This window comes from Malus domestica, chromosome 14, assembly GCF_042453785.1.
Source record: "Malus domestica chromosome 14, GDT2T_hap1".
NCBI lineage: Eukaryota > Viridiplantae > Streptophyta > Magnoliopsida > Rosales > Rosaceae > Malus > Malus domestica.
In genome coordinates, this window is record NC_091674.1 from 29,407,477 (window position 1) to 29,426,447 (window position 18,971).

The 18,971-nt window shown below is 38.1% G+C and overlaps 4 protein-coding genes across 4 annotated transcripts; 1 reads left to right on the plus strand and 3 right to left on the minus strand.

Annotated features, from left to right (window-relative positions):
* Positions 1-112: 112 nt before the first annotated feature.
* LOC114820845 (single-stranded DNA-binding protein, mitochondrial-like) lies at positions 113-1,969 on the minus strand. Its single transcript, XM_029092091.2, has 4 exons — positions 1,595-1,969; positions 1,269-1,495; positions 487-587; positions 113-373 (listed from the first exon to the last, which is right to left on the minus strand). Exons 1-4 carry the CDS (start codon positions 1,883-1,885, stop codon positions 294-296), a joined length of 699 nt encoding a protein of 232 aa, XP_028947924.1. The 5' UTR covers positions 1,886-1,969; the 3' UTR covers positions 113-293.
* A 5,538-nt stretch (positions 1,970-7,507) lies between these two features.
* Positions 7,508-9,037, minus strand: LOC103415346 (protein ASPARTIC PROTEASE IN GUARD CELL 2-like). Its single transcript, XM_008353686.2, has 3 exons — positions 8,380-9,037; positions 7,808-8,283; positions 7,508-7,714 (listed from the first exon to the last, which is right to left on the minus strand). Exons 1-3 carry the CDS (start codon positions 9,035-9,037, stop codon positions 7,508-7,510), a joined length of 1,341 nt encoding a protein of 446 aa, XP_008351908.2.
* Positions 9,038-13,062: 4,025 nt separating this feature from the next.
* Positions 13,063-16,280, plus strand: LOC103455472 (uncharacterized). Its single transcript, XM_008395059.4, has 4 exons — positions 13,063-13,397; positions 13,636-13,757; positions 15,400-15,603; positions 15,857-16,280. The coding sequence occupies exons 1-4, from the start codon at positions 13,176-13,178 to the stop codon at positions 15,957-15,959; spliced, it is 651 nt and encodes a 216-aa protein (XP_008393281.2). The 5' UTR covers positions 13,063-13,175; the 3' UTR covers positions 15,960-16,280.
* A 460-nt stretch (positions 16,281-16,740) lies between these two features.
* LOC114821205 (uncharacterized) lies at positions 16,741-17,556 on the minus strand. The gene is made up of 2 exons (XM_029093183.2): positions 17,139-17,556; positions 16,741-17,046 (listed from the first exon to the last, which is right to left on the minus strand). Exons 1-2 carry the CDS (start codon positions 17,253-17,255, stop codon positions 16,828-16,830), a joined length of 336 nt encoding a protein of 111 aa, XP_028949016.1. The 5' UTR covers positions 17,256-17,556; the 3' UTR covers positions 16,741-16,827.
* Positions 17,557-18,971: the final 1,415 nt, after the last annotated feature.

The window sequence follows — 18,971 nt, forward strand, 5'->3', positions numbered from 1 at the left end:
CAGTGTGCCCGCCTTTTTTGCATCTATGTTCGGTCTCCTCCTCCGTAAATTATAGCATAGAATTTCACCTCGTAAAAAGAATGCAATCTAAATTTGAGCATGCCGAAACAGATTGAAAAGAGAGCGAATTGTTGAATCGGATTGAGAAGTTCAACAGCCTTGTTTGGAACAAGAAATCTCAATCTCAGCTACTTGAGATGCAACAGAAGAACGTTAATTACAAACGAAAAAAATTGGTCTTTGGTCGAACAAATCTGCGCCACAGGACAGCTTAAAAGTTAAAACAAAGCCTTTTAGTAGTAGCCAACACCTTTGAGCCCCCATTTTGGTGATTGCTCAGCACCATCACCTTTGCCCAAAAACACAAGGCGACCTGCGAATTACGGGCAATAGAACGTATCAACATGATGAGAAGTATAACATACAGATATTTAGGTCGAGTATATAAAGCGTATCTTAGACAATTGTAAATCGATAAGTACATACCGTTTCTGCGAATAGAAATCTCTCTAACTCGTCGAACAAGCCCACTAACCGGATCAGTAAAGATTTTAGTCTCCAGATTACCTTCCAAATATATAATCGAACTGCAACACATCAAATTTCAATATGTTATTGCCAATCGCAGAAACGATTATAACTCCAAATAACAAAACCAAAGTTCTGAACTTGAGGAAGGAGGCCTTGATCAAGATAAGAAAGAAGCAGCGGAGTTAAGTTATGACAAATTACTGGAAACGCAAAACGGAAACATACTTTGCAATGACAAACCAGAATGATATCAAACTGAAACCTTAAACCTCAAGCCTACGAATCGTTATTTACTTTCCTTCATCACGTCCAGAATTACGGCAACTCAAACAACTCTTCTCCCATCAATTTGATGCATCCCAAAAGACACTATTCCCCACTCCCTCTATACGTCTCCACCTGGTCGCTATGTTACAATTTCGACCGATTCCAGCAAACCGTCCTTACTCCCTAATGTTCCATTTCGAATCAAATACCAAAAATTGCTGGTAACCCTTCCAATTTCTGCCGATATCAACAATTTTCCTAGTCTCCCTTATACAAAAAGCACTACCAAATCTTCCCAATCACATAAAAGCTAGTCCAATCATCCATTTTACACACATTTGTACAAAAATGATTCATCCTTTTTTTCGAAAAACACGAACTTTTTCGAAAACATGGTCATATATCATACACAATCAGAAAAAGTAACGCAAATTAGAACATGATAACAAGCTGTAGAAAAAACCTCTCACCCAGGCACAACATTCTTCATGGCAATCATGCTAAGCCGGTCCGGATAAACGCACACGCGGTGCCACTGGACGTTGCAGCGGTTCGCATACTCCACCGGGTCCTCGTTATCCAACGGCCGCCGGTTGTTCCGAATCCCGCCGGTCCCAATTGAAAACATGGTCACCGATGCCCCGCTCTTCAGCCTCTTCTGCAAAGGACTCTGCCCCACCTGCCCCACCAAAATTGCCTGCACATACACACCCGCGGATGCACACAATTAAAACCCTAAATCCTTAAATTCCGAGACTATGAATCATCGAAACGGTGACACTGAATCGAAATGTACCTTATAAATGCCGGCGTCGAGGCCGTTCTCGAGCTGGCGATCGTAGATGAAGCTTCTTCGAACGGGTTCATCGGACGGGGGCGGCGGTTGGGAGGCGTCGCCCGGGGCTGACTCTGCCTCTGAATTGAGAGGATTGGACTCGTCCGAGTCGGAGCTGTCACTGCTGGAGGAGGAGGTGCCAGTGATGGTGGTAGTGGTGGTGTAGAAGCGCATGGAGAGTAAAGTCCTGGAGTTTGCTTGCATAGAACGAGAGAGCGTCCTCGAGAGCGTGGCCATGGAGGAGGAAGCCATTTTTGGTGAGAGGAAAATGGTGATGGTGGTGCCTTCCCCTTTTGATTTTTGAGGGTTTTTGGTTGGGCAGCTTAAACCCTTTGGCACTTCGGAGCAAGAAAGATTTTGGGTTCTAGATTTAAGCCCAAACACCAAGTTTAATAATGGGCCTACTTTTGTACCCAAATAAAAAGAAAAAACAAGAATTGTCCCGTCTCGGGATAATTTCCTTAAACGCGGGTTTTTTCTAAACCCAATTCTTGCACGTCACTGAGTATATCCCTCATCACGTGACAGTTAAGTGTTTCTCTATTCTCTTATCTGATAATGACATCACATTATTATATCGTACGAGATTTGAGGATTGTATTTGTTTTGTTTTGGAGGTAGGGTGCTCTATCAAGGGCTTCGGTTCCTCTTAATCGTTTTGGTGGGCAAAGGTAGGTTACAATAGTTGTTCAACGATTGAGCCCATCATGTATAGTTCGGCTTGCCTAATCCTTCAAGCCCATGCCTTTTTTTGTTCTTTAGTCCTCCACTCGCATTAGTTTTTCATTTTTACAAACAATAGCGCTAGTGGGTTCAATTGTTAGATGTTAGGAGGAGGGAGTCAATGAAGATCGAACATGCATTAGGGTGCATAAGTATAATTATTTTTTGCCACTGCAATAGAGCGTCATCACCTCTACTCATACTAGTTCATTCTCCATGTCGACTAAAAGAAAGTGCAAGATGTTACATAATACATGTCAATTCCTTAGGCTATAGATACCATGTTTGGAATTTAGTGTTTGGTTATGTTTTTAGTTTCTGGATTTGCAAAGAAATTGAAGAAGAAATAAAGGAATGAGGAAAACTTTTCAGATAGGGGTGGGTACGGTTCGATTCAATGCGGTTTTGAGTGAAATTGAAACCGAAACCAAAACTTTTTACGGTTTGGTTGGGTGCGGTTTTGAAACAAAAAAAACCGAAATGAAACCAAACCATTTGATTCGATTTCAGTGCGGTTTCAAATTGTTTTGGTTTGGTTTTTAAGAAAAACATACAGTTTAAAGTTTACACCTATCTATGCATAAGACGGTTTCAAACGGTTTCAAATAATGTTAGAGATGTGATGAGCCTTGTTGTTTAAATAAATTTTCCTCTCTGTCCAATTGGCTACATAATTCCTCTTCTGGTAGTGCTCGTACGTACGTACATTTTGGGTTGCAGCCTGGAGAACATATGTCTACTCTGACCAAATATAGCTGGGAAGAGACCAGAAATTAAGATCCTTTATGTGTGGAATTTGGAATTCTATTATCAGGAGAATTAATCTTCTCACTCTACTAGTTAATTTGATATTCTGAGAGAGTTTTGAGAGAGAGACTGATGAATGATTATATTCTAGTGTGGTTAAGTTTGTTTATACCATATTTAGGGCCTCGTATTTAGATCTCGTACAAATACTCAGGGGACTTAAATGTAATTATGGGATAAAGGAAGGGGCAAATATGTAATAAGTGAGGAGTCCTTATTCTATAAAAGGACCCCTCACCCTCACAATTGGGGGGAGGCCTCACTCTCACTCTCAGAGGCCATTTCTGGAGCCTTACCCTTTTCAACGCTCTCACTTCTAGAGCTCTCTCTCCCCCTCACTTCTCAGAGAAATATAATACAATCAGTGTGGACGTAGCCCAAACATTGGGGTGAACCACGATAAAATCCTTGTGTTCTTTACATTACTTGCAGATTCACGGTCGGATTTACATTGACTAAAGACCTCCGGTTTTGTGCATCAACATTTGGCGCCGTCTGTGGGAATCGACACGAAAAATTATGTCGGTTCTCTTTCATTTTTTCACCTTCACCGTGAATCTGCATAAACACCAAACCAAAATCCTAGTCCCATCTCTCTTTCTAGAAGCCCAGAAATGGGTAAGCAGAACAAACACAGACTCTAGTCTCTCTCTCTCTCTCTCTCTCTCTCTCAAAATCCCTCTACACCTTCGCCGCCACCACATTTTCGCACCGCCGTCTCCGTTTCCAGCGAAGCCACCCGCCCAGGAGCAGCCCCAAGTTTCCCATTTCACCGCCCGAACTTCTCTTCGGTTTTGCAAGAAGCAGAAAGAAGTATGGTTTTGACAAACTTCATACTGACAGTCGATGGTGTAGGCGCGGTGATTTTTATGCTGAGGGGTGATGTGCGACAATTAGCTACCATCTTCACCGTCATTTACAGAGGTTCTTAGCCCTTCCGGATTTACGATACAGTTGTGATGTTCTGCCATTGAAGCTCCTGCTTCCGAAACGCGAAAACTTGCCCGTCTCCACCGGCGACAACCATCGTCGATCTAAACGAGAAGTTGCTGGTTCAGTGCGCTAGCTACCTCAGCCTTCAGGACCTCTCTAACTTCGTCTAGACCTGCAACTATCTCAAAAATGTCGCATATTCCGACTCCATCTGGCAGCGCTCCTACAGGGAGCGGTGGCCGCGGCAACAACAGTCCTCCGCCTGGGTTCTTGCAGATCCGATTTCAGGCAACAACAGGCGGCTCGGCTTCAGATAGCAATTTCTGGTATTTCTGCGATCTAAGAAAAGCAGATCTCGCGAGTTTCGATGGTGGTTGTAGAGGGAAGCAATGGGTTAAATCTTCAAGCTGCAGCGGCGGGTTCGATCTCCAAGACGGCTTCGGTCAATGAGGGGTTGATAGATCAGTTTCGATGCGTGCGGTAGTTTGACAACAGATTGTCGCGCGGTGCAGGAATACAATCCAGTAGGCGTGCGACACAAAACGAGAGAGAAACCGCCTGGTAGAGAGATTCTAGAAACATCTGCAAGAAAGCTCCTTCTCAGTGACGGGACTAAAGTTGCTGTCAAGAACAAAGAAGGAGTGGAGACAGCGCAGGAGCCAGCATTACACAGCACTTGGCCTTACGGATCAAGGACAGAGAAGGAGTGGAGAGATAAAGAAAAGCAAATGGGTGGTGTCTGTCCAAGCAACTGTCATTCTAGAGAAAAGCAAAAAAAAAAAGCAATGGCAATTAAAAGCTTAAAGTCAGATGGTGGCCAAAGAACATGGGTGGACAGGTATAATTGCGGAAGACCAGAGATAATTGTGAGGGACTCGTGGACGGAAAAGCATAAAGGAAAAGAAAAAGTAAAAGCAAAAGCTTCGCAGCCATCTGCCATTCCACTACCCAACCTTCAATTGTGCAGATATCATCATATTATCCAACCATTTACCATACTCACCTTCTACAACAGTATTTTTGAATGATGTAATTTATTATTTTTCGCAGACATCTGTATAAACCCTATCAGAGAGTAATATGTATAAACCCCATCAGAGGGTCAAAAAAAAAAAAAAAAAAAAAAAAAAAAAAAAAACAAGGAAAAGCCCAAAACAAATGGGCTGACATGTTGTGGAGGGCAAAGGCCCATAGGCCTGAAATAGCACCAACCAGGTCATCAAAAGTACGCCTAGTACTCCAAATTATACTTGAGCACTACTCATGTCATTCATACATTCATGAGCATCACTCATGACAATCATACATAAACATTCATGACCATCATTCATGTCAACATTCATGAGCATCACTCATGTCAACATCCATGAGCATCACTCATGTCAATCAACATAAACATCCATGAGCATCATTCATGTCAAATCAGCTTCAAAGACTTCATTTACAGAGCTCTAGCTTCAAAAGCTTCATTCACAAGAGCTATAGCTTCAAAAGCTTCATTCACAAGAGCTCTAGCTTCAAAAGCTTCATTCACAAGAGCTCTAGCTTCAAAAGCTTCATTCACAAGAGCTCTAGCTTCAAAAGCTTCATTCACAAGAGCTCTAGCTTCAAAAGCTTCATTTACAAGAGCTCTAGCTTCAAAAGCTTCATTTACAAGAGCTCTAGCTTCAAAGACTTCATTTACAAGAGCTCTAGCTTCAAAGACTTCATTTACAGAGCTCTAGCTTCAAAAAGATTCATTTACAAAAGCTCTAGCTTTAAAAGCTTCATTTACAGAGCTCTAGCTTCAAAGCTTCACTTGCAAAGCTTCACCTACAAAGCTTCACATACAGAGCTTCAGTGCAAGGTATACAAAGACCGCCTCCGAACAACCGCCACTTCGGCCCATACATGGATTCAATTTGAAGTCTCCAGCCAACAGACTCTATTGACCGAAGACTTGGGGGACTACATTATGTACCATATATTGGGCCTCAACTGGGCCTCATGAAAAATACTTGGGGGACTCTAGCCCATGATTTATGTATTAAGGAGCGAACCCTTATTCTATAAAAGGGACTCCCTCACTTTCATTGAAAGATCACCCATGATTTATGTATTGAGGAGCGAGCCCTTATTCTATAAAAGGGACTCCCTCACCACCATTAGAGAGCATCGCCGCCTACTGAGCAACTGTCTCACTGCGAGCATCAACTCTAACTCATCACTTATGTATTGAGGAGAGAGCCCTTATTCTATAAAAGGGACTCCCTCACCTTCAAACGCCACAAGCCGAGCCAACCAAGGCAACACAAGCTACAAGCAGAGCGGCCTCGCAACATGTGCTACTTCTAGTTGAGCATCATTTCAGATTGGGCACCGCCTCATATCAAGCATTAGTTCTAGACGACATCTAGTTACTTCGGCCCACACATGGACTGAATTTCAAGTCTCCAGCCAAAAGACTCTCTTGACTGAAGACTTGGGGGACTACTGTTTATACCATATTTAGGGCCTCGTATTTAGATCTCGTACAAATACTCAGGGGACTTAAATGTAATTATGGGATAAAGGAAGGGGCAAATATGTAATAAGTGAGGAGTCCTTATTCTATAAAAGGACCCCTCACCCTCACAATTGGGGGGAGGCCTCACTCTCACTCTCAGAGGCCATTTCTGGAGCCTTACCCTTTTCAACGCTCTCACTTCTAGAGCTCTCTCTCCCCCTCACTTCTCAGAGAAATATAATACAATCAGTGTGGACATAGCCCAAACATTGGGGTGAACCACGATAAAATCCTTGTGTTCTTTACATTACTTGCAGATTCACGGTCGGATTTACATTGACTAAAGACCTCCGGTTTTGTGCATCAACAAAGTTCATATTGAATGTATGGACTCTAACAAACAACTAATTAAAACATGACATTTAATATGGACATTTAATTAAATGTTTATTAATATTTGCGGTGCAGTTCGGTTTCGGTACGGTTTTCAAAAGCTAAAACTGAAACCAAATTATTTCCTACATTGGGGTTCGGTTTCAAAACCGCAACTGTTTCGAAACCGCAAAACCAAACCGTTCCATGCAGTCCGATTTAGTTCGTGTTTCAGTTTCGATTTTCGATTTCAAATGCTCACTCCTATTTTCAGATATTTCTGTGTGTATTGTAAAACGAATGCGGCACAAATGCTCTTGCAGACCTCACATCAAAAGATTCTCTTACACATTACACAATTTCCAATCCAAGCCATTCATACTAGGTCATCACTAATGGCATGACACTTGGCTATCATCTAAGACCTGTGAGTCATACAAAGATGGATTGAATCTAGACCGTACACTTGTTCTATTGACTTAAGTAGACTATGTAACTTAAATCAAGTAAAACCGAAGACATTTATGTGGTAGCAACATATGAATGAATTAAAATTAGTAAGAACTTCTAGGTTGAATTCCTAGAACATGACTAGGAAGCTTAAATCCAATATAAGACCCCTGAAGCTGCCAGCTTCCAATTATTGAGGTTCTTCCACCGGCGGCAAATGCAAGGCAGTACTTGTCGTGGCTCACAGCCATGACAACCTGACGAACGTCCAACTTCAACGGCGGATTCCTCACCTTAAACAAAAATTTAACCTGTAGAACGGTAAATGAGTTAAGATCAGTTTCGAAATCTAATTGAAAATAAGTGTAACTCTTAAAAAAAATAGATGACTCTAACTATTTAACCTTGGGAACGAGGTCAGTCCACTCGTAGAGACCTTTCACATAAAAACAAGTGTCTAACTGATCTTCGCCGGGCGCTCGGGGCAAACCCTGAGCCTTGCGGATGAAGTAGTCCTTGAATATGTCATAGGCCTTCTCGGGAAACTTGGTGATTGTAGTCCCTGTGTCAATAGTCACACCCCCAACACCATCGGAATCAAATTCCCAGAATTCAGGAGGAATTGGAATTGCTACCTCGTTCATTTCTATCCCACTGAACAACAAATAATAACGGTCCATTCTGATGTCCAGAATTGCTGTACTCGAATGTCGAAACCGGAATTCGTCGTAATAATTCAAGTCCAACGTTCCACCGTCGGTTGTATTGTAATAAGGCAGAAAGAAGGTAAAATTGTTAGCTTGGAGTTGAGTCGGAAATGAATATCCACCCGGTACGAAGCCTATGATTCCAGTCGCGGCCTCATTGAACATGTCTATACCTAAGGAACGATCATGTTAACTTTTAATCACCAAATGATGCGATAGTTTATTTTTCATTTCTAATCCGAGCGTTAAAGTTAATATATTATATGTACCTGTAATACGACTTCCACATCCGAAAGAGAAATTGTTACTGAGATGCACACCCTCATCGGTAGATATGGTATCTGTGGCCATGATACCTTCGGAGACAGATCGATCTACATAATGAACGCTGAAACGACACTGATGCTCACCACGACGAACACAACCTTGTATGTAGAGCTGCTGTACATCACATGATCCATTAGAGCAATCAGTCTGAGTGTACGTGGATGACATGCTCGTATCAAAAATATGGTGTGGTGTTGAGTAGCATTGGGTGCACCCTGGTTGGCACTGCCACCATGTGAAGGGTGTGCCCATGTCTACAAGAAGTTGCACTTTTTGTGGTGGATTTCCCACTTTCAAAACGGTCACATACTCCCCGCCTTCCTCGAACACGTTGGTCTCATTGAAATCGACGTTTGGGCGTAGAAATGGAGCAGAATTCGAGTGCTGGAGATGACGTTGATGAAGGAGTTTGAAGCGTGCCCTATCCCGGGCCAATCGAGCTTTGACGAGGGAGTGATGGTCCTTGAAATGTGATGCCATGAACTTTTCTCTATGGTATAGAGGAAACCTTGCGACTCCTTTGTCACTTAGGGCATTCGTGCCCAGGGAGATCAAAACTACAAGCACAAGAAAAATATTTGGGATTAGGGTTTTGGCCATTGTTGAAGATAAATTTGAACCAGCAGCAAGCAGGTAAATTTAAAGAAAAATGAAATGGAGAAGGAGATGATTTCATATATATATGATTTCCAGATAAGTACATACAAATTTTTTTTGTTTCGGATTCGGAAATTAAGTTTTATTTTTCTTGTTTTCTCCAAAGGCTTTCTGTACACACATAATCATATTGCTTTGCAAATTTGCAAGATTTGCTTTCGATATATTTATATGTATATGGTAGTATGGATTTTCTTTTAGGTAATTAAGCTTCTGGTAAGTTTACAAATAAGCACAACAGTACAGCAAACTGGATCTTATATTCTACGAGTACTGCTATATTTACCACCTATTTGTATTATCATATATAATAATTTTTTATATCCTCCGCGTCAAACTTAAAAGTTTATTCTTTTCGTCACCTTAAATAAAAAGAGGTCTTATCCAACATTTAAAGTATTATTTATAGCATTACTAGAAAAAAATTATTTATAACATAAAAGTAATTATTGCCGTTACCCTAAGGTTTTAGCACTGAAGTTAAAAATCAATATTGAAAACAAAGAAAAAAACGTCTAGCTACCAAATAGCAAGCAAAACTTATGGCTCGAGATAAACTAGAAGAACTATTAGGGCAATTTGACCAAAATAAATAACATACAAGGGTGTGGTACGTGAGTAATCCCTTCGATTTTCTTTTACTTGGTAACTGGTGAAGACAAATATGTACCATGTAATATGACATTGGCCTAAAAAGTATGTAGATCGATAAGAAGATAAAAGGATAATTATAAAAACACATGCCTGCTTTTTTTTTTTTTTTTTGGGAAACAAAAACACTTGCCTTATTTGGTGTTAAGGATTTATATAGATTTGATACCTCATCAGATTCAATGAATTTCTCATGGATTATCGCTAGCTTGCAATTGTACCATCTTTGTAGATATTAAAAAAAGTTGAGTTTCAATTTCATGACTAATTTATATTTCACCTTCCCTTTGACAAAATAAGTAAATTTGTTTGTCGTCCAACATTCACTAAATCTAATAATTTATTCAAGGCTTTATAGTCAAAATAGTTCATGAGATTTGCATAACTCTTCCGTTTGGTCCTTGAAATTTGAAATCAATACAAGTGGTATTTGAGATTGTTCACCATCAATCATTTTGGTCATTCCGTGAATAGTTATGTTAAATAAATATTAAAATGATAAAACTACCCTCAATTTAATAAACAATATGCCAAAATGATTTGACAAAAATTAAGGGTATTTTTGTCATTTTATCCTTATTTAATGGAGATTTTTCACGGAATGATCAAAATGATTGATTGTGGACAAACTTAAGGACAAATTCTATCGATTTCAAATCTCAAGGATCAAAATGAAGAGTTATGCAAATCTCATAGACCATTTTGGATAAAAAGCCTTTATTTAATTCAAGTCAATTCTAGACACCAAAAGAAACCTTTAAATTGTTCAACAAAATACGTGAAACTAAAATTGTATCTATTTTGCAAGTGGGATTTTATCACAGTGGTGGAAATGTATTGAGCATCTGACTACAACTTCATCAAGCTCTCTTCCCCATGACAAGAAGGAAAAGTGGAAGACATTAAAAATAGGACTCATTACTAAATCCTATCTTTAATACTCTCCAAATGGAAGGACAACTCTATCAAAGAAGGAATCACAATCTTTTCCAATCAAAGATACTTCAGAGATAATTCCAAGATGTTATTTAATATTTTTGGGATTATTATTTCCTCATCCATACTCCGGATGACTCACCTAGGTAATTGGAAAGCCGCCATGTGTAGGGCAAAACCCTACCCCTTATGGCCGACCACCTCCTTGTAAATAACTCATATGCACTAATTTCTGGTAATTAAGCTTTCGGTACGCACTTAAGCCTAAACTCTCTCTTTTCAAAGAAATTGACTTAGGTATCGGAGATCCATTGACCAAACCCCCACCTCGTGGGCACGTGGCTTTGGCGCCCTTGATCAAATGTGTTTATTTGTTTTGTAGGTACAATTTCGTCAATATTGAAGACTACAGAAATTTACCACCATGTACAGAAAGTTTATCTGCCGGTAGTCGAACCTGGTATTTTAATTGAAGTTTGCTACGGCGGATGTTAATATTATAGTTGGCGTAAAAATTCAAAGAACGAAATTAGTGAAAAATAAAACTTATAAAATGAAAATGCTTTTCCGTCCCCAATTTCTTCATACTACCTAACATTTTTGACGACTGTTTCTTAACTTAACACTGTTAAGTCTAATATTAACTCCTAATTAACAATATAGTCAGAAAGTCAAGAGAAAATGAAGAAAATTAACGAGTTGAATATGATTAGATGCAAAACATGAACTGATTTGGCAGTTTGCTGATATGGATTTCATTTTCTTTGTTTTTATACACATTTCTGTCTGCTAAGATGCAACTAGGATTATGAATTTCATGCATATTTTAGGAAAGCAATTTTCACTACCCTACCTTTGTGCACTTGGAACCACAAAAACAGAAGAACCAAAACAAAGAGATCGATGCAAAAACACAGCGACAGAACAGTAGAATCAACTGATGATACGACCCCTTTTTCCCGTCGTTTTGTGATTAGAAAAGCAATGCGACGAAGCCCCCATGACTTCATTTCCAATTTATATAAATTTTTAATGTAAGTGGTGTATCAGCCAGAGGGAGATACTATTTTGATTTGTACTTTGTGTAGCTAAGCATCCATGAAGTGCGTTAGAAAAACACTTTTTATTATTCTTTTTCCATAAAATAATTCATATTATGTGGGATTAGGGTTCTTATTTGTCATGTAATTATATAAAATAACAGGTGAATTAGGTGGCAAATAATTTTTTAAAATTTTCAAATATCCGAAGGAATTTGTCAATTCTGTTTTATCCCTTGACATATTTTTTGCCCGTATCCGAGTTTCTGTTTTTCAATCATTAATTTAATTTTTGAAATGTTGCTGGAAAAGTGGAGCATAGTTTTGACATGGTTAATGTGGGGAAGAAAGTTTAAATGATAAAATTGTTTTAATTTTAAAATAAGATGCCAATTTTCTAGGTTTCAGATTCCAAAAGCACTAACTGGCACGATCCATGCAGTTTAAAACTTCTAAAACAAATCAAGGTTAGTACCCAAAATCTCATCAAATCATGAAAAATAATCAGTCAAATAGTTAAGGGAATATGTAAGGCGGCTTGAAATAATATACTTATTTTTAAACTTGGAAAATAAATATTTAATTTGGCATCTGTTTATAGAGAGTTTAACAATATTCTTTTACTCATGAAAGCATAAACTCTAGACGTGAGTTCGAACTTCATCGGTGACTAATCTGACATATAAAGATCGTACCCAGTGCACAAGGCTCCCGCTTTACGCAGGGTATGGGAGAGGTGAATGTCGGCTAGCCTTACCCCCATTTATCGGTGATTAATCTAACATATAATCTAACAAAATCTATCGTTTGACAAAAAAAAATAATTAATGCATAAACTTCCCGTATTTTGAAAATCACTGGAATTGAAAGTCACAACTATTACGCAATGTACAAATGCATATATTATGATTAAGTGGTGACATAGTTATGTTTTATCGATTTGTGCATGGTACGTACTAATTAATAGTCATACGTGTTTGAATATAAATGTTTTGTTAACACAATATGAACGCATGACAATTACATCGAAAATTAATAAGCATTACATTGGTCCACATTTGTGACCTTTAACTCGTCAACCATCATAATTTATGTCATGTTAAATATAAATTGTTGAGAATATGTGAAAATTTATCTAAATAGCATAAATATCAATAATAGATATGATTAAACGATCTGTTTATGTCATCTTATAATTTGTGCACGCAAAAATAACTGAGGAATGTTGTACAATACCCTAATATAGTAATATTTTTTGTCAAATTAAATATTGTGGTGAAGGAAGAAAGATGATTGACGTGTATACCAAACTCATTTAAAAGAAGCTGAGAAAGATACTGCTCATGAATGATCTGTGTTTGGAGAGTTTTGGCATATATTTCTAGAGAGAGAGAGAGAGAGAGAGAGAGAGAGAGAGAGAGAGAGAGAGAGGGAAGAGCAGGTGGGTGGCGGTAATGGATGTGAGGAGAATAGTGGTAGTAGTTGAAGAAGTGGAAGCAGCAAGAACAGCTCTTCGATGGGCACTCCACAACCTGGTTAGGTTTGGAGACTGGGTAACTCTGGTTCATGTTTTTCCAACCTCAAGATCCAGAAACAAGAACAAATCCAGGCTTCTCCGCTTGAAAGGCTACCAGTTGACCCTCTCCTTCAAAGAAATCTGCAACACCTTCCCCAACGTACGTGTTTTATGTGTGTTATAATACGGGTGATCAACGTATTGAAAACTGATCATTTCAGGAATTCGAATTTGAAAAACGATCATTTCGACCAATTTTCCTTTATATATTAACCTTACATTAATCGTTTTTCTCTAGTATTAATTAACCTTTTTTATTTGTATATATGTGTGAGTTAATGTTGCTGATTATATATATGTATGTTCAAATTACCAGTGTATATGATGATGATTTACAGACCAAGGTTGAAATGATTGTCACAGAAGGTGATCAAGATGGGATGAAGATTGCAGCTTTGGTCAGAGAGATTGGGGCTTCAGCTCTTGTTCTTGGACTCCATGATCACAGCTTTCTCTACAAGTAAGTTTGCTGAGATTATTGGTTTAATTAGAACATTGCTTTTAATCTCTATGTAATTATGTGTTTGATTTTAATCATTGTGATGATCACGATATGGGATTAAGTTCTTGATGGATATAATTTAAAGCATTTAATTTTGGAATTGAGAGATAGGTAATGTGAGTTTCATTGTAAGAAGAGAAACTTTGATAAGATAGCTCTCAAGATAGCTGAGATTAAGGTAGAATTCGGTGTACTTAAAATACGAAACGTTTCATGCTTCTGTGAGAATCATCCTATGTTCATGTGCCATACACAATTTTTTCTCCATTGGAGATGAAGGTCCTGCAGAAGAGAAGAGTCAACTGGCAGACATGGGTATCCAATTATTCATTACCTCATCAACTCTTTTCTTGTACGCCTTATTTAATATGTGGCGTCTGATAGAGCAAGCATGGCCGGAGTGGGTTTGGAATGGGACCATATATGGTTCAATATTTGAGTCATGTATGACCAATATGTTGCTATGCATGTGGCATGCTGGTGGAATAAAATAGCTAGCCTGCATACATTCGTGTGGGACCCTATACTAAGGTGGCTGTTTTTTTTTAACTGTGTGTGATCGGACGGGTAACGTGTTATCCATAGCCGACTAATTAAAGAACTTCTCCTACAATTGGTGTAGATTGGAGAAAGATTTCTTCTGGTGCGATGAGTTATGTATCACTTTGTGCATATTTCTTCTCATGTCATCTGTAAACGAGATTAATAAAAGAAGAGAGATATACACACAAAAATCTAGTTTTTCTTTGTAGATTGCCTTTTTGGCTTTTGGACAGAATACGTGGTTCATCAAGAATCATTGGACAATAATTTAGAAAGACCATACCCACTTGTCCATCTTTTAGGCAGATAGTGTATATTAGTAAATAATGCCAAGTTTTCAAATGTTAATTAATGAGAATATTTCTTGAGGAATTTGAATTGAATCCAACAACTCCTTGAGGTTGAATAATCTTGTTAGATAGTTTTCAGTCATATTATTTACAATTGCAGATGTGGTCCTGAGTTTCCCTATCAGAATTTTTGGATGTTTCTTTTATTTGTTCTTCACAAATGATTCTTTCCTATTAATTTGAACTGATACATGGCCCCAAATAATATAACTTTTGGAATATTTCTTGAATGATTATTATTAATGTTCATTCAAATGAAATATAAGTATTTACAATACTCTAAATCATTATATCCATTTCATTTTTTTATACTAAATTCTTTTAAACTACTGAAAAGAGAATTCAAGGTTATATGCAGAGGGAAGAACACATTGTTCTAGTCACGTCTTATATATATTGATAAATAGAGAAATGCTAAGGAGACTCTCTCAAAAGTTGAAATTGGCACAGAAATTACGTTAAACTGTGAGATGAAAGAGAACCTCACTTTAAGAGAGTCCCTTAACATTTCTTTTGATACATAATACATGCTAGATTTGACTTTCTTGCTATGCTTCACTATCATAGCGACATTGTTTAATCCAAATTCCTTTCATATTAAAGTTGTCAATTTTCATGCACAATATATTATAAACACAATAGGTTGGATCATAATTGAGGTGATAGTGATTAATTTATAATTTGGTATAATTGGTGTGTATATGTAGGTTGGCAATGTCCCACGGCAGTACTAGTGTTGCAAACAACTTGAATTGCAGAGTTCTGGCCATCAAGCAACCACCACCTCCCTCATCACCATTAAGTAGTAAGAGGACAAGTAGTAGTAATACCAGTGGAGCTGCCACACCAGCCCTCCTCGATAGTTCAACCAACAACATGGACTTTTCACAGATTGACATTGCTGGATTACGGTAAGAATATTTCAAACCTAAATTTTTTACCTGCTTCACACACACACACACAATGTGGTTAATTACAATGCGGCTAACTGCATCTTTTCAAAACCCGGGTACTGTATGTCGTACATATGTGGTCAGCATGATATTGTTGATGCATCGACTTCACTTTACAATTGCCGATTTTAAAGTGTAGTTAACCACATTGTAGAAAGACCGATATTAGCGATTAATGGATATTTTGTTTTGTATATGAATAATATTGCAGTGTCCCTGATGTTCCTCAACCAAAAGTTCCATACAGAATCTGCCCAAACCCTTATGCAATCTTTTGGAAATCAAGGAAGTCAAGGAGAAAGAGAAATACATAGTTCTTCAAAGGAAGCACAAATACACATTTCATTTCAAATGGCATGGATTTTCCAACCTAGAAAATGTCCCATTTTGCAATTTTTTCTCGATATGATGGAGACTTACATGCACTCGTCGAGATGTCAGAGTGGGATCTCGAGAGGTGCATGTAAGTTTTTCCCCACCAACCGACCGACATATACAAATTTACAAACGAATTAGTTTTAATTGCAGCTGACATGATCTATGAAGCAAAATTTTCTGGGTTTTATAAAATCTATTAACGTCATTTTTCTTGTAATTATAACGATTGTAATTATTGTCTACATCCCCTTCATTTACATTGCATGGGCAACCCGCGGTAGTACCTAAAGCTAGCCTCTCATTAAGTCAAGTTCAAGTATTTGGTAAATCCACTTCCCTAATTTCAGTGATATATATCAATATATATCAAGTGTGGCTCCAATGTTACTTATCAGTTAATGGTACGAGTGTTTTAGTCTTTAGATTTGATTTTCATAAATATTTAGATATTCTATTTTCAATCTTATTGGTATACAACATCGTGCACTTATTCATTTCTACATTTATGAGTAATGCTCTACTTACTACATTTTTCGTGCTATGTAGAGTCCATCAAAACATGTGAATTGCGTCTTTGTTAAAATGGTAGCACAAACGTGGTATAAAAAAATTATAATTGTAGTATTTTTGTCGAGAACCATTGGCACAAGTGAGGGTAAAATGTACTATCATATTTTATAGGTCAAATCGGATTATAAGGTATTCGGAAGATAGTCATGTGCTAAAAAAATTTGGATTTTAATTTCTGTGATGTACTTCATTAGCAAATTTAGTCCTAAAATGATTTTTCCTATTAACTATCTGTTAATACATGGATAAAATTGTACTTCGACATAGAAAATTACAGTCAACGGTAGTATCCAGCAAAAGCCGCAGGCGATCCAACTCATCCATTGCGTAATCCTCCGAGCAATCCACAAACTCCTCTTTCCCCGAATCCTCCGTCACTTTGCCTTTATCTTCCTCCACCTGCTTATCACCGTCTGCTACCGATTCCCCCACCGGCCATGCTGACCTTAATTCCTGCAATTAAAACCGATAAACAAACCTTTACCACCCGATCAAAATGAACCGGCACCGTTCAGCAAATTGCAATTCCAGAATTCTCCGATTACCTGATTCACCGGCTCGGCGATGTAGTCTCGAATCGATTGATCTCCCTCCGCCTCAGCTACCGAGTCCTCCAGAACCTGCTTCAAGCCAGGTTTCTCAGACATCGGAATGGCACGCATAAACCAATCCCTCCTCCTCCGCCACAAGGCAAGGATCCGAAATTCAACCCAACCGGATTATTTAATCCCTGTATCCCTAGAAATCAATCTTAGAGCTCTGAAATTGTCGCCAATTGCCACCAAAACCATAGAAATTTGTCCTGTGGATTCCGGTAGAGTTGAAAAGGTTGGATTTTGATGAATAAAGACCACCGCGGGCGGTGTCTCTCCGATCCTGCAGACCGTGGAGCTGATGTAATTTTCCTACGTCACCCCCTATTCAGGAAAAAATGAGTCTTTTGCACGAAGAGTGACATGATACAATTTTATCCATTAATGGAAAATTTATTTTTAAACTAAATTTGTTAACGGAGTACACCAAAATGTTTTAAATCCGAGTTTTTTTAACGTAAGAATTATCTTCCAAATACCTTATGATCACATAAATCTGTATCCGATTTGACGTATTTTATATTATACTTTTCAAACATGATGGGTAACTTTTGAACAATCAAGTCATCATGATGGGCAATTTATTCCTTCCTATTCAACAACTGTTTTGTCCTGGTAAATTAGGAATACATGATTATCTAACCGGTGTTAGTTGAATTTAAGATGTTGATTTATAAGTATTATAAAATTAACAAGTTACAAAAAGACTGATCCAACGACTATAATGGTGTGCCTCACATAAGCCTAAGTTTGAACTTCCCTCTTTCCTATTAGATTAGACTAGAATATCGTTCAAATAAATAATTAAAAATTAAAAATTGAACATTTAATTCCTTTCCAAAGGAAAAAAATAGAGAAAAAGTGAACGTTAAATTTGAAAAATGGGCTGGTGGAGCCAGAAACTGAAGCCATAGATACATATATATATATATATATATAGCTTGGGCCTGGCCGCCTGGGGCTCAACAATTCCATATAATTCACTCAAAAGTTAGCCGCCGCAAGCCCACCGCAACCAAGCTGCCGAGCCCTCATCATTCTCTCTCTCTCTCTCTCTCTCTCTCTCTACTCAGTCTGTGAGCGAGTGAGCGGTTACTTTTGTAAGCCGTCGAAAATTTTGAGATTTTAGATCTACGGTTCGGGCGTCGTTGGCGGCTCTACAACTCCACAATCTTCACTGTCTCTCTCTCCTCGCTCGGCTGCGATCCGGCTCACACTTGACGCCGATCCGCTTCCAACTTCCATCTCCCTTCATTTTTTCCCTCTCTCTTTGGTCACCTCCTCGATTCAAGCTGCTGACTGATTCTCTCTTTTAGAGCTATTCCACCGTTGCTAAGACCTCCCGGCAATTCACTATTTAGTCTATACAATGAATAAAAATTGTCATTAATGAATAGTAATTACATTTTGCATCTTCATTCCTACATTGAATAGTCCTAGCAATAAGCAATAAAATATTAGTATTTTTTTTAAATAATACAAAATAATTTTATTTGTAATTTTAGATATAATTTTTAATCGGTCTCGTTGTACCACTTTCTATTAAAAAAATTATTTTTGTTTTTTTAATTTTTAATTTTCACATGGTGCAGCACACCATTCCAAAACCTTTGTTTTTTTCACATGGTGCCGATGCACCATTCCAAAACTTTTTTTTTATTATTTTTTTTCTTCTTATTTTCACATGGTGCCTACGCACCATTCCAAAAGCTATGTGTTTTTTTATTAATATTTTATATTTTTATTTATTTTATATTGTAGCTGACGTCAGGACGACGTCAGCAC